The 15274-nt window shown below is 43.8% G+C and overlaps 1 protein-coding gene across 1 annotated transcript in view; it reads right to left on the bottom strand.

Annotated features, from left to right (window-relative positions):
• The window catches only part of Pde10a (phosphodiesterase 10A), a 145892-nt gene that overhangs the window by 48743 nt on the left and 81875 nt on the right, over nucleotides 1-15274 (bottom strand). Inside the window, exons 2-3 of the mRNA XM_090337849.1 lie at nucleotides 13833-13961; nucleotides 520-548 (exon numbers count right to left, since the gene is read on the bottom strand). Of these exons, the coding sequence (XP_090193975.1) occupies nucleotides 520-548; nucleotides 13833-13961 (158 nt within the window). The remainder of the gene's footprint in view (nucleotides 1-519; nucleotides 549-13832; nucleotides 13962-15274) is intronic.

The following is a 15274-nucleotide window of genomic DNA, read 5'->3' as shown; positions in this document are numbered from 1 at the left end:
CATTGGTTAATCCTGCTCAGTTTGTAAGCTTGCTAAGTATTTCAGCATGAACACAAACCATGAAAACAGCCCATGGTGTAGCAGTTCTGAATGGGAAGAGCAAGGCACAGCCCAAAGAAGATGGCTGACCTGAAGCCAGGCAAGGGCGGAGCCAGATGGTGGGCACTGACCACCGTCTGAGGGTGGCTCTGCTCGTGGTCTCCTTGGACTGCTGCCAGTGGAGGCCGTGCTGGTACTACCTGTCCTTTTGGTTCTTTAAAAGAATCTAGACACCCAGCCTGGCTTTCAGTGTCTAAATGTGAGCCATGGATTCGGAAATGGCTACAGCACGCACAGGCCAAGCAACAAGACTCTGTCTAATCTGCAGCCTCTCCCCACTGACTTTATTCCCTATGGAGTGGTATTTTGGGGAGAGTGCTTGTTTTTTGCCTTGATATTTTACACTTTAACACGTTAGAATGCTAGGAATCTATACAAAGGACTTTCTTGTTGAGGAAAAATTCCATTCACGTTACTCACCCTGCTGACTTCCTTGGGAGCAGATTCATCTGGGAAGGAGAAGGAAGGGGAGAAATGCAGTTAGAAACTCAACAGGCTCAGCCCAGCATTCTATTCATTCTCAGCGAATTAGAGGCTCACTTACAACACTGTCTCTCAGGAAATCTTACAATGAGTTTTAAAAATGGTAAATAAAGGTTACACATCACAAATTGAGAAAAGTAAATGCTAGTTTCAGAGTGGAAATACCACCACCACGACCAGCCTTTTGCAGATTACCTTTTTAAAATTCTACCAGGGAACTGCCTGCAAATACAGCAGCCCCGGCATAGGAAACCATAGGCTCAGGAGGTGTTGTCCCCACTTCTGGGGCTGTGAGTGGTACGGTGGACCCTCGGGGAGCCCCCAGACTAACAGCAAGGCTCCTAAGAGAAAGCTGCCTCCTGCAAGCACCAGAACACTGCCACCAGAAAATGAATGGGTCCTGTGCGTCACCACACACTGACAGATATAAACAGACCCCAGGACTGTGAAAAAAGCTCACACAAGACTGATTCTTTCTCCTTCGGTGTCCATATCAGTCACATGCTCCCAGTGTTTCCTCCTCCATCTTCCTCAGACCCTCCACTTGCCATCCATGTCCGCAGAAGACACATCAAGTCCCAAATCACAGTGCAGACCCGCGAAGATTTTCCAAGTTGGTTCCTGAACCAGCTCCTGGGTCGTCCGCGTGTGTGTGTACACACACACACACACACACACACACACACACACACACACCCCCTTTTCCTCTCCCATTTTGTCTTTCAAAAGTATTGCATCAATTGTGCTCCTCAAAACCTAAAGTAAGTGAGATGTCAACACTCGCTGTATAGGTTTTACCTGGGATTCTCTTAACAAAAATACTAAGGTTGGGCTATTAGATACAGGTACTAACCTGAAGATTTTCCAAAAATTCAACCGATATCTAAGCACGTTTTAAAACAAAGGGCACTAAAAACAACTGAAAAGAGGGGAGGTGTGTAGGTATGTGTGTGTATATGGAGAAAAAGAGGTTAAGGTGGCTGGTGTGACTAGAATGTTCTCCCACCACCAATCATCTGCACTGATTAGAAAGGAAGATGGTGTGGTTGTCCAAATGTTTGTGAACAGGTGTGAATAAATCATGTGGCTTTGACTATTTGTCTGTCTTGGTACTTCTCAATTCAAAAGTACACAAAATTTGCACTTGTATAAATTTACAGCACCAGCCTTGTGTGTGTGTGTGTGTGTGTGTGTGTGTGTGTGTGTGTGTGTGTCTGGGGCTTGAACTCAGCCTGGATGCTGTCCCTGAGCTCTTCAGCTCAAGGCTACCGCTCTACCCTTGAGCCAAGCCCCACTTCCAGTTTTCAAGAGGTTAACTGGAGATCAGAGTCTCAGGTCCTTTTGTGCCCTGACTGGCTTTGAACCTTGATCATCAGATCCCAGCCTCCTGAGTAGCTAGGATGACAGGCATGAGCCACCTCGCCCAGCTCCATTTGTGTTTTATAGCCCATTTAAAGGATTTGAAAGAAATTTTTTCCCTATAGCTTACTTCTGGATTTTCACCTTTTGAAATCTATGTTCTTCATTTTTTAAACTTGGCAGTCTTAAGGTTTTTGCTAAATTAATGTCAAATCTCATATTCAGGGAATACTGTATTTTCCCTGATGGGAAGAGTGGGCGTGGTGGATCTGCTAGAGGAGCGCCCACCTGTCTTTCCTATACTGTGCTCTCAGTTCCGCTGATGCCCCTGCTAGGTACCAGGCCTTCCTCTCTCCCAGGGCAGTGTGGCGGTGGCAGGGGCACAAGCTGAGATGGCCTAGACCACTCATGCTGGCACTATATCAGCCCCGGAGAAAAGGCATCCCAACAACAGGAGCTCTTCTGGGAGAATCTCTTGCCCAAAAGGAATTTTTTAAAGGACAAAGAACTGCTGTTCCTCCCACTCACATAGCCACACCGAATCCCTGCAGACAGTGCGAGAATGCCAGCAGAGGCCTCATGGCCAGTGGTGCCAGCCGGGGGCCTCCCTACCATTCATAACCACCTGGAGGGCACATGGTACTGCAGGGAAGCTGGCTTTGAAGGGTACAGGACCATGGAAACGAAGGGAGCTGCTACCAAGATCCAGTTTTGAATCTGTCACAAGCATCAAATTAGCAACCAAAAGGTTCACACGCCAGAAGCCTGATTTTCAGTCCAGGGACTCTTCCCTCCACGTGTCCATTCACTGCGTTGAGGGCTCAGCCCCTCTCCAGCCTCGGGGAACCTGGCTTGCTGGGAGCAAGAGCACAGCTCCAATAACCTCAGAAAACTCGCCATATTCGCTGCAAATGAATCATTGCTTTTAGAAAATGAGATAGCACCTCCACTCCAAAGCGCGTCTTAATCATTAGCAGCCTTAGCAAAAACAGTTCAAGGGGAAAAAGACTCCCCAGAGAGAGTTTTCCAAGAAGTACTTAATGGTTTTCCTTCCATCGTAAGTACTCAGCTCTAAATATTTGATAAGTCTTTGTAAATATGTGGGTATTTCTCATGATTAGTTTTGATTTTCCTCTGACATGAAATGGGATTACAGTAACGGACCCGCATCTGTCACAGCTCCAATTATGCTGTGGATGTGACAGTGCCCAGTGACTGCCACACTCTAGCTGTCACACTCTACGCTGGCTGCCCCAGTGGCATGGTCAGTGCCCCGGGGAATCTGCCCTGGGGCTCCACGCTTTGGGATCAGGGAGGGATTCTTCAATTTTCTTATTGGATCTATAAAAACTATAGACAAAGATAAGAATGAGCTCAGAAAAAAAAGCCCAAAGAGGAAAAAAATAAAAGCCAGGCTCAGTAAGTTCTTCAAGGAGATATAAAATTAAGTGTTCAAAGACTTGAAAAGGATTTTGACTAATTCGTAATTACATTGTATAAATATTTATTATTTGTTGATTTTCCAACATGTCTCTACTAAGGATTTGAAATGACACAAAAAATTATTAATACATGATCCAAAACAAAAGCTAGTAAAATGGCCACAAATTTATCTATCATGTAGTTACTTGAAAAAACTAAGGAAAAGTAAGACTATTTATGAAACTACCTTGGATAAAAAAGTACGAACTTAATTTAGATGCATACGTGAGTACACATTTTATGTGTCTGTAGGTACGAGGGTTGAACTTGCAGCTTTCTGCTTGCTGGGCAGGCGCCCTTCTCCAGCCTTGCTTCCCTCCCTGTCTGCTTGAGAGAGGAGCCTGCCTGGGTCCTCTGTGTTTCCTGTCACAGCTGAAATGTCAAGTCCGCATTCGCACACATAGCTAGCATGGATGGAGATGGAACCTTGCAAGCTTTTTGCCATAACCCTCATGATTTCTATCGCCTGGATAGCTAGGATTCAAAGCATGAACCACCGGTGCTCAGCTATCTTTCATGTATATACATATACTCCAATAATAAATGTCTTTGGCAATATACTCCTACCTCGTAGCTCTGAAGAGAGAATGTTAGCAGGTGGGTTTTACACATCAGCATCATAGGAGGCTTGCTGTTGACTTGGCAGATGTGCGTGCAGTGGGTTTTCACCAAACTCACACCGCCTCCCTCCCTGCACCCAGTCCTCCTTCCCTGCTCTGTCCCCTCCTTCCAGCCTCTTCCCGCTGGACATGAATCTCCCCTTTCCTTGGTGTATGTTAATTGCTCAAAGGTATCTCAACTTGATGCTTCACATGCATATTCACTATTCTCATCTTACCCCTCCTGCTTACTCTACCGCCCTCTGTTCTGGACAGCTTTCACTGTTTCTTTTGGCCCCCTTCATCCACAGACATGGTTCACCCTCTGGTTCTCTTTTCTTCCCCTACCTCAATCCTACCTCAATCTTCTCAGCACTGAAGTGCCAGCAGGGACCTGAACAAAGTTTAAAAAGTGATATACAAGAAACCTTGGGATCTCCTAGCAGAGGTTTACAATAGAACAAAACCTAGATACATAAGGCCATATAGGATGATGCTAAATCTAAGGACCTCCAGGATATAGAGACAAAAGCCATATAATGAGTGATTGTTGTCCTTAATGTACTAGGTTATCTCTCATCTCTTTTGCCATCCCTTGGTTATCTCATATTGTTACAGTATTTCATCTTGTTATCTGATATATTGTATATATGCGTATTTGGTTATTTGTAATAGGATAGGGAAGGGGAGAGACAAGATAAGGGGCAGGGGTGGGGGGAGGGAAATGAGGACCAAGACATGAGAAAGGGTATCAATGTTTGTGAAGTAATGCACCTTCTATCTGGTGAATATAATGTAACCCTTCTATTAATTACAATAAAAATATATAGAAAAAAACCAAAATAGTGATATACATAGGGGATACCGTTATTTAAGTAAGGTAATGAGTACATTCCTTGTTGAACAGTGTTACCCCTTCCCTCATTTTCTCCCTTTTTCCTTCCCCTCAACTCTCTCCTACATGCTGCAAAGTTCATTTCCAATCTAGGGTCTCATGAGTACCCATGGACTTACCCACCCTCGTGAGTACCCCTGGACTTACCCACCCTCGTGAGGACCCCTGGACTTACCCACCCTCGTGAGGACCCCTGGACTTACCCGCCCTCGTGAGGACCCCTGGACTTACCCGCCCTCGTGAGGACCCCTGGACTTACCCGCCCTCGTGAGCACCCCTGGACTTACCCGCCCTCGTGAGCACCCCTGGACTTACCCGCCCTCGTGAGGACCCCTGGACTTACCCACCCTCGTGAGGACCCCTGGACTTACCCACCCTCGTGAGGACCCCTGGACTTACCCACCCTCGTGAGGACCCCTGGACTTACCCACCCTTTGTCCTTGTCTCACCATTTTGTTATTTGTCCTCCCTTCCCCAGATCAGATACATGTATATACCAGGCACAGGTAAGTAAAGTAAGCCAGACCCAAAGAAACACTTGTACTAACTAGTGCATGTCTCAGGTGGACCTAGCAGACGATCGCAATGGCTCCACAGCCTTGTACATATGACTGTATAGGATGATGCTAAGTGAAATGAACTTAGATGTGGAAACAAGAGGTATGGACGTGTGTGTGCATGTGTGTGTGTGTGCGTGTGTGTGTGCATGCGTGTGTGTGTGCGCTTGTGTGTTCTCAATGTACTACCTGAAGTTATTTCTTTTTATTCCCTCTCCCCTTTGGTTTATCCCTTGTTGTCACTGTTTTTGATTCTGGTACCCTGTGTCTCCTTGGTCCTTCACTGTGACATCTTCAGGACTCACTCTTTGCGGTCCTCTCAGGAGTGGCAGGCCTCCTGATCTCTGTGTTCTCAGAACATGTATCCACACTTTTCCTTTGCTTTGGAAGATAAGGGTACACATTTGGAGTTAAGACCAGATCATTTCCCAAATTCCAGTCCTCCTTACCAATCATAAGGGGACATCTTGACCTTTCCAAACTGTCTTCCTCATATTTATAAAGTGAAACAAGTTGTGATGCTATCCAGATTAAATAATCATATGAAATATGTGCATAGAGCATGCTTTCTATTAATTGAGTTTTCTACTTTTGAATTACATTTTGCTTTTCACTGAGAAAAAGGTATGTGGAAATCACTTAATTTCTTAAGTCTAAAAAGATTTATGCAAACTCCTGGCACACAAGCTCCAACTCTCCAAATACACTCCTTGAATCTTACAATCTACCATCTTACCCTTTATGTATGATTGACCTGGTGAAGTTCTACGTCATCCAGATTAACAAACTAAAACGAAATATGTACTATAAGTACATATCACATAGACATGCATACATGTATATAATGAGAACACCTTCTCTCTCTCTTCCAAACTCACTCTGGCTTTTCCTTCCCCTGATTTCTACAATTTCAAATTTGTGCTAATTTGTTATCTTCACCCAGTGAAAGTTCAGGAGGACAAAACACGTGTAAATTTCTCACGAGGACCGTTACCAGCCTTTAGCTAACGCATAGTGCCTTTTCATTCTGCGGTCACTTTGCCTGGCCCTATCTTCATTACCCTATTTTAACCTAAGGACTGCATAGACATTTAGCTTACATTTTCTCTAAGAATTGTTCATAACTCTACTAGGGCTTCAATTTCCCCAAGGAAAAAGCCATGAACCTTCTCTCCAGAAAATGAGGAACAGTCACAAATTGTGCATATGATTTCTGAAGGGCCACATGACCTCTAGTCTTATTCAGAAACCATCTGCTGCATTTGAGTTAGGTGGTATAATAACTAGATCCTTCATATATTCTGTAGATGTGCCCCACAAAAATGTACAAATTAAAGTACCATTTATTCTATCAAACATCTAGTGAAAAGAGAAATATTACTGTTTCAGTTTTCCAGGTATTGGAAATAGCCATTTTCCTACTTTCAGGCACTTCACTTTTATGCAGACAAGTAGAGATGTTTTATATATTGCTCATTGATACTCAAAACCCTGGTACTTCATTCACTGGTTTTATTACTTTATGTGGACACTTTAGAACTTTTGAAAAGCAGGAACACATGTTATTTATGAAAAGTCAGTTTTAGTTCTTCCATGTGGATATTTTTTTTCTCTTCTACATTGCAGGGGGACTTTTTCTACAGTGAATGGGTTCTGTATTTTGTTGAATGCTTTCCAGTAGTGTTGAGATAGTGATTTATTTTTGTTTGTTTTTACTTTTTCTGTATTTTAAGTGCATGTTCAACAATGACTTTATGATATAAAACAAACAGCATTTCAGGAATAAATTCTATATGGCTTTACTGTGCCGCAGAAAATTTTAAATTATAAGTGGTCCAGTGTCAGACTTTCAGATTTATGGATTCTTTTATAGTGGGGGAAGCAGTTCTGAGGACTTGAACTCAGGGCTTTGTACTTGCTAAGAAACAAGCTCTACTGCTTAGCCAGCCCCACTCTGTACTGGTTATTTTGAGATAGGGTCTCCCTTTCTGACCTAGCCTACAACTGTATGGAGAAGCTTCTGTTTTAAGCTCCCCACAGCTAAATGATAGCCATACTCCACCAGAGATGTGTGGAGATGGGGTCTCATGAACATCTTTTTTTTTTGGCCTAGGATGGCAGCAGTTATGACCCCCAGTCTCGCTGGTGCAGAGCCAGGGTGACAGCTCAGCGGTGTGTTGACAAGAATCTCATGGCCATTCTGCTGGGCTGCTCTTGACCTGCAGTCAGTCCCCCAGTCTCAGCCTCCTACGTAGCTAGGACATAATACACACCATTGCACCCCACTGTTGGTTAAAGACTCTCACAGCTGTTTTCCCTGCAATGGCCTTGAACCATGAATTTCCTTAGTCCTTGTCTCCAGAGCACAGGTTTTTCTCATTAGGGATGAATCTCTACATTCTATGCAAAAACTCAATTATCTGAAAATGACACAATCTGAAACACTTCTGTTTCAAAGCCTTTCACATAGAAAAATTTGCCTTGCACCATGTGTTTCAAAATGTTACCAAACTTGGCTTTCTTTAAATGATAATGATAATAGAATTACTGCACCTATGCTCTTGAAGAGAGCATCTGCCGTTTTTCTGCAATCCCTTGGTTTTGTGGCACACGATTCATTAAAAAGAGTTGGACTGCTTTCTCCTACCTTCATTTTCTAGGTCTGTGATGGGTCCCCGTAATCCTTTTTAAAAAATATTAGAGAGAATTCACCAGAAGGGTATTCTGGAAGCAAACGCGGTGATGTGGGAAGACGCTCCTTCCTGCCTGCTGCTGTGTTCTGGTGACACTGCCTCAGCCTGGCCTTCTGACGTGGGCTTGCCTGCTGGAGCTGAGCTCCTGCTTCAGGTCTGCTTGCTTTCCAGTGCAGGGAACCCTTCCCAAGCACGGGGCCAGTGCCTCTCCAGCCCGCTGCATGCCCACCACCCTTACAGGCACAGGCGTGCCAGGCCAGAGGAGCTGACTCCTGGCTCTGCCACGCCACAACTGCTCCACTCGTGTTTTGTTTCTTCCTGGATTGGGGTATGTCTCCCAACCATTTGCAGAACATGACAGTGAGTGATCTCAACAGTGTCTGCCTACCTTGTAAATACGTGGAGGGGAGGCTTGCCTGACGCTCTCTTCTCTCAGCCTCAGCTGCATTCTTACTACATAGCAGCAATTCCAATGCGGGGCTCATTGGCGCCTGGCCTCCAGACACCCTCAGAGGACACACGGCAAGGCTCAGCAACTAAGATGTCATCTGACATTTCAGTCTCCTGGGCAATTAATTTTCAGAAGCTCAGTGAAATGCATCCTGGTATTGTGGTGCTTTACCTGGTGTTGTGACGCTATGACAGTGTTTTCCTGATCAAAGCCCACCTGGCCTACAGGAGCCTCATCGGGACCCTGGCTGCTGGTGGGAAGACCGGGCCTCTGGGCCTCTGTCCCCACTGCCCCGTGTGCAGGCTCCTCCCAGTCTCAGCTGCACAGGGCTCTGTGCAGAGGGTTCACCACCCATTCTTCCTGCCCACTGCAGCTGTGTCCCACAGAGGAGCCCCAGGGCCACCTTCCATGCCAGCACCTGGGGAGCCGCCCAGCAGGAGGGGTGGCAAGGGAGACACAGGATTTTGCAAAGATGGTTACAGGTTTTCACACTAGATGAGCACAGCAGTGACGCTGAGCTAAGAAATGGTCCCGCCTAACTCTCACCCTGCCTGGCCTTTGACCCCATCACCCCCTACCTGTCCTACTCTGGTGCCTACCCTCCCCCGACACCCTCTCCTATCCTTACCTGACTTATCACTTTCGCCCCATGGGGGCGTAGGACAGCCCTCCCTTTCCCACCTCCTCCCCCACCGCACTCTCAAGTCCACATGTGACACAGCCTACCCTGGCTGCAGAAAGCCTCTGGGCAGGCGGACGGCCGTGCACCGAGGGTGTGGCCTTGTCTTCCAGGGGCCACGCGCAGGCTGGCTGGCTGCTCAGCACAGACCAGGACGCTGCTCTCTGCCTGGTCTTCTGTACCTTCTCCCCCAGGCGCATCACAAAAACTGCAAAGGTAGAGGAAGTGCCCTGGACTGTTTCCCCACTTCCACCTTCACACACACCTGCAGGCCCACAGCAGTGCACCCCCCCCAGGCCACTTCCCAGAGCCCACAGACAGCCCACACCACCAGCATTCGCCCGCCTGCATCAGCTCTCCCTGTCCACTCATTTTCTCCACAGCCTGAGAGGGAGAGGTGCTTCCTCCCTCCAGTTAAAAACAAAAGCCTCTGCCCTCCCAACAAGCCCTAGAGACTCTGCATGCTTTACCTCCTCAGTTCTCTTTACTTCCATGTCACGTTTTCCCCACAGATACACACATAGCCTGTTTTCATGGATCCAGATTCAAGAATCTCCATCGCCAGTCTTACGTGAAACCTTCCTTGATATCAACATTTACTGGTGACAGTGTGAAGCACTTCATAGGGTGACATAGCCACATACGTTAGGATGAAGGGACATGTTGAAAGCAGCTTTCACATGCTCCAAAATAACTTTCATTAATGGATGGTGTGAGCCTTCGGGGCTTCAAACAGGCTCTCCCCCATCATCTATCCAAATAAGACGACCAGGGGGACCTCTGACAGTCATAAATACCACACTTCACATTGAATTATATAGGCAGTTACATTCTTTGCCAAGCAACGAAGCCACAGCTGAATAAATAAAATCTACCTTTTGGCAATGAACTCTAAAGTGCTAAGTTTCCCACCAATATAATGGGCTATATTTTAGTATAATGCACTAAAAAGAGAACTCTGTATCTTCTTACCATGAATCAAAACTAATCTCAATTGAGACATCATGGTGCATTTATTCATTCAAGTCTTATTCTTTAAATGGCCATCTTAATACACTGCCTAGATATTAGAGTGTTTGTACATGGGTGGCAAGCTATGTCACCTCTCCATAGATCTGGAAAAGTAGTCAAGAAAACATGTCTACAAAGAAAAAGAAGTAGGCTAAGTATGAGCTAGCTGGTACTTTTCATGAATATAAACACACCTATGGCCAATCTCAAGTGGACTCAGAGGTCCTCACAGCTGTCACAGAAATGAGACTTAGTTTATCCTTCAAATCCCATCCAACAAAACCATTTTTTTATGAAAAGCAGTCATGTACAATGATATTTTTCACGACTCTGGAAAACAGCTAGGCTCTGAGTTTAAGCCCCAGGACCAGCATGAACATTTCTTCAAAAATCAAATGTGCAGCACTTCTGGTTCTTATAATCCCTCCATTAAGAGGCTTGCAAACAGCTGGGGAGAAGTAAGCCAAAAAGATACAGCTGTCTTCACTATAAAAGTGATGGAAGTTATAAAGTAACTGGCACGTGCATGGTATATGATGACCGCGTGTAAAGGCGAACATTAGAAAGGCTCCTTTGAGATTCAGGGTTTCGTCCTATTTAATATCCTCACTCCACGCTGCTGTACAGAGCCCCTCTGCACACCAGCACGCTGCCCAGGGAGGGATGCGAGGTGATGTGCACTGCCTGTGCCCTACGGCTACCAGGCAGTAACTCCAGCAAAACACAGAACCCCTGATGTGCTCACCTGCCTGGCAGTCACAGCACCTACCAAAACCAGCCAACTACAGATACCTCTGACCCCCAATTTCAACAAGTAGAAAGGCCTGACGCCTTTGAAAGGTCTTAGGAGTTAGACCTGCTTTAGAAACAGGTGATGTTGATTCGTATTTCTGTAGTTTCACTGAAATACGTCTCCTGTTCTCTGCATTTTATGTTTTCTTTATGAGCACCAAACCATAATGACTCAAGAAAATATTGAATGTATTCAAAACACTATGAAGACCAACCATGTCAGAAGTGAATACATTTCTCTGATTTAAAGAATCACTTTTACTCTTTATCTATTTGAGTTCTCCTATATGATCTCTCTTTAAGCAGAAATACCTTCACACACTTTTCTACTGCTGCAGGGAAGACCATTCCTACATGGGGATGACTTGTCAGTGGTTATACGTACAAATAGAGTCCATAGTACCAATGAAGTATAAATGATTGTGCAAAACACTAGTTCTGGAATAGTCATTTACTCCCTTCTTTTTTTACTAAGGAACACTGAATGAAATAATCTGACACATTTGTTTCATTTCAACAAACTGTCTCAGAGGCATCTACCTGTCAGTTTCTTCCCTGTACTGATGCATGAAATGGAAATTCTCCTTGAGCTTTCTTCCTCAAATGATGGGAATCTGAAGGAGAATAAAGGGTGATTGGGGAATCCAGGAAGTTGTAGGGGAGTTCTGGAGTTCTGGGTGCTTTCTTGCTGTTGTGCTCTTTTTTCATCACAAGATGAATGGCTTGGCTTTTGTATTATAGTGAACAGCCACGGGACTTCTCCGAACGTGAGCAAGTATGAAATGAGGTAACTAACAGCTGCCTCTCACGCATGTCACGTACTTATCCGGGCTCACTTCTCATGCCCTGGGCTCTGGGGTACCTTCTGTGCCTGCTCCCACTCGATGCCAGCACCAAGGGCCAGGCCCCTTCCTCTGCCTCATTCGTGCAGTCTCTAGGCTTCTGCACAACTAGTCAAAAATATCAGCTCTGTGAGAGGAAGCGTCTGCTAATGACAAGTGGAGTGGGCAATGGAGGACCAGTACAGAATGCGGCAAAACAGGGTTTGTTACACTTCTCCATCCTAGTAATCAACTCTAGTATTGACACTAAAGAGTTCATTATTAAATTTAAAAGGGGAATCGAGATTTGAGAAATAGAGAAGGATACATTTGTTTACCAAATGGAAGTACTAATTTTCATGGTAACACTAAAAGAGGTAAGATTGTTTTTTCCATTTGGAGGACCCTGGACTCAATCCCATATTTCACAAATGTAATATTGCATTATATTTGTATTTCTCATCAAAGAACAAGCTAAAATTTACATCTTCATTTAGGATATGCTCTCAGTAAAGCTCAGCCATGGCTTTTCAAAATGTCAAACATCTCAAATGGTTTACAGATATTTAAGATAACAATAACAAAAGTTACAATTTGCTCTTGACAATTCATATTGATTGTTTTTAGAAAAACTGTCTGTGTCTAATTTTTTCCTCTCTCTTAATGAAAGCATGCACAGCCATTCATGTACTTATGTTAAAACTATTGTTTAATTGAAAAACTGTATCAATATATATCAATAACTGAGTCAGCTTTCCCAAAGATTTCTTTGACTTCATTATAAAGTTATGAGAGAAAATTAACCAAACTTACGAGAGTGAGAAAAATTACCTACATTTCTAGTATACTATGATATTAAAATAAAACCTATTTTTATTTATTCACTTTGAGAATTTATTCACTGAAGAATCTGACCTCAAATGCCTTTTGAGATAGTTCTCTTTTGATAAATATAGCTGCTTTTTAACGCAAAATGCACTAAAAATGAATCGAGTATATTTTTAAGGCTGAGGTCCTATGTTTTGTCCTCAGCACTACAAAAATAACAACACAAAGAGTATTCTTTTAATAAATGCACTTTAGATACTCATGGGGTAGCACACAAAGGTGACCTCCTCAAGAGAGGAGCACTGTGCTTCGAATCTCAGGAAGACACCGTTTAAGCCACATCTTGTCAGGAAGGTAGCCCCGCACTCCTACTCAGAGGCACTGAGGAGCAGTGCTTTGCCGGAGGGGATGGCAAACGCCAGGCAGGAGCGTTCTGTCTGTACTGGTGCAGGATTTCTTTGTGTAACTTGCAGTAACATAAACTCTTGTCACACGTATGTTACACAGACACATTACTTGTGGTTGGTGTGGTCCACGTGCCCAAGGTTTGGTCCTCAAGATGGTCGACCTGGCAGGCACTGGAGCCTTCAGTAATGAGGCCTGATGGGAGGTGGCTGGTCACCACACGCCCTGGGACGCCTTCTTTTGCTTCCTGGCTTGTACTGTGTGTGGTCTGCTAGGCCCCACGTTCTCAACACTGCCATCCGTGTCCTCACCACGAGCCCAAAGCTCCCAGCCCCTGACCTTGGAGACTACATAACTGTGAGGTGAAGAACCTTTTCCTCTTTGTAAGTTAACTGTCTCAGTGATTTTGTTATAGTAACCCAAGATAAATAGTAAAATAAGCATTAAATAAAATCCAGAATAAAACAGACTTGTACATTTTTCTATGTGATAGAATTCTCAAGAATTAGTTGCCAAATTTTTAGGTCAAGAGTTTTCCTTTCCAGTTTTAACTTTTGCAAAAGAAAAAAACTGACAGAAGCAAAACTGCATGTGTTACATTTTGCTTTCTAGAATACATTTAATGCTTTCTGTTTTGCCAGTATTGGCTCGGTCAACACTCGGACTGAGTCGTCTTACCTTCCAGTTTGTTGTTTTTCCTCTTCAGCCATCTCTCCACTGTCTCTGCACTAACGCTTTCAGATACAAACTCATCTAACACCTGGGGGTGAAGAGAAAGATATGCCTTCACTTTTTCATCTGTCAAACCTGCAAAAGAAGTGAAAAGAATATAATTCACCTATACAGCGTCTTCATACACATGTGACACCCACAGGGACATGTGGTACTCTGAATAGCCTCTGCACTGCTGCGGGGGAGGGGGAGAGTGGCAGGAAGCAGAGAGGTGCTTCATGGGGCAGGAATTTCTGTCTGTCATCAGGCAGAGGTGAGAAGTGAACGGGGTGATGACTAAGGAATCCTGTGAATATAATTAATCACTCTGACCACACATGTAAAACAGTTAAAACAGAATTTCATACAGCATGCATACTTGTGTGTATATACGTAGTATATATTTATATACACAATAAAATACGGATACAAATGTGCATATATGCAAATATATACAGATATGCATAAAGAAAGAATCTGAGGTAAAGGATTTTAGATGTAGCATCTATACATTACATCATGGAATGAGCTGTTTTCCAATAGTAATCTTCAGGTCAGTACATGGACCAATGTGGCTCTATTTTTTTTTAAAAAAATTTATTGTAATTAATAGAAGGGTTACAGTTATATTTGCCAGACAGAAGGAGCATTACTTCACAAACATTGATACCCCTTGTCATGTTTTTGCCCCCATTCTCCTCCCCTACCCCCTCCCCTCATTTTGTTTTCCCCCTTCCCTTTCCTATTTCAAATAAACATATATACACTATACCACATAACAAGGTAAGATACTGTAACAATATGAGAACAACCAAGGGCTCTCTACTATTACGCTTGATACCTACGAAGTACTTCTTTTTGGAGACTAGTTACCACATATCACACACAAGGAAAATGAAACTCTAACAACAGATGCACACAAAGAACCTAGCATGACATAGACTATTACTAGTACTAAAAGAATATTTAGTGAGTGAATAATTAAATTCCTATGTTTTATGACACAAATTCCCCCTTTTACTCAGGAGAACTAATGTGCAGTTTGTAATAACCTTGACATTTGTTCACTGACATTCTTTGCCAACAGTTTCTCTAAAGGAGTTTTCATAGTCTAGTGATTTTCAAACTAAGTAATTTTATATGCATTCATAAGAAACGTAAAATAACATGTTTTCAAATTAAGTACTCCTAAACACAATTTGGATAAGAATGGCTATTTTCAATGATGATAACTGCTTTTACTACTACTATATTCTCTCTGAATTATTTTGATCAGTTATAATCTGTGGGACTTGTTGGGTGTAAAAAGGCAATGGAAACCGGTACTCTGAGACCAGAAAGGTTGAAAGGAACTAGAACTTTGTTCCCAGGGAGTTGGATGCACGCTGTCCCTAACCAAGAAAGCACAA

The sequence above is a fragment of the Megascapheus bottae genome, chromosome 8 (genome assembly GCF_031878675.1).
Source record: "Megascapheus bottae isolate mThoBot1 chromosome 8, mThoBot2.hap1, whole genome shotgun sequence".
NCBI classification, from domain to species: Eukaryota; Metazoa; Chordata; class Mammalia; order Rodentia; family Geomyidae; genus Megascapheus; species Megascapheus bottae.
The sequence above is the reverse complement of the archived record's forward strand: the minus strand, read 5'-3'. Positions and strand labels throughout refer to the sequence as shown.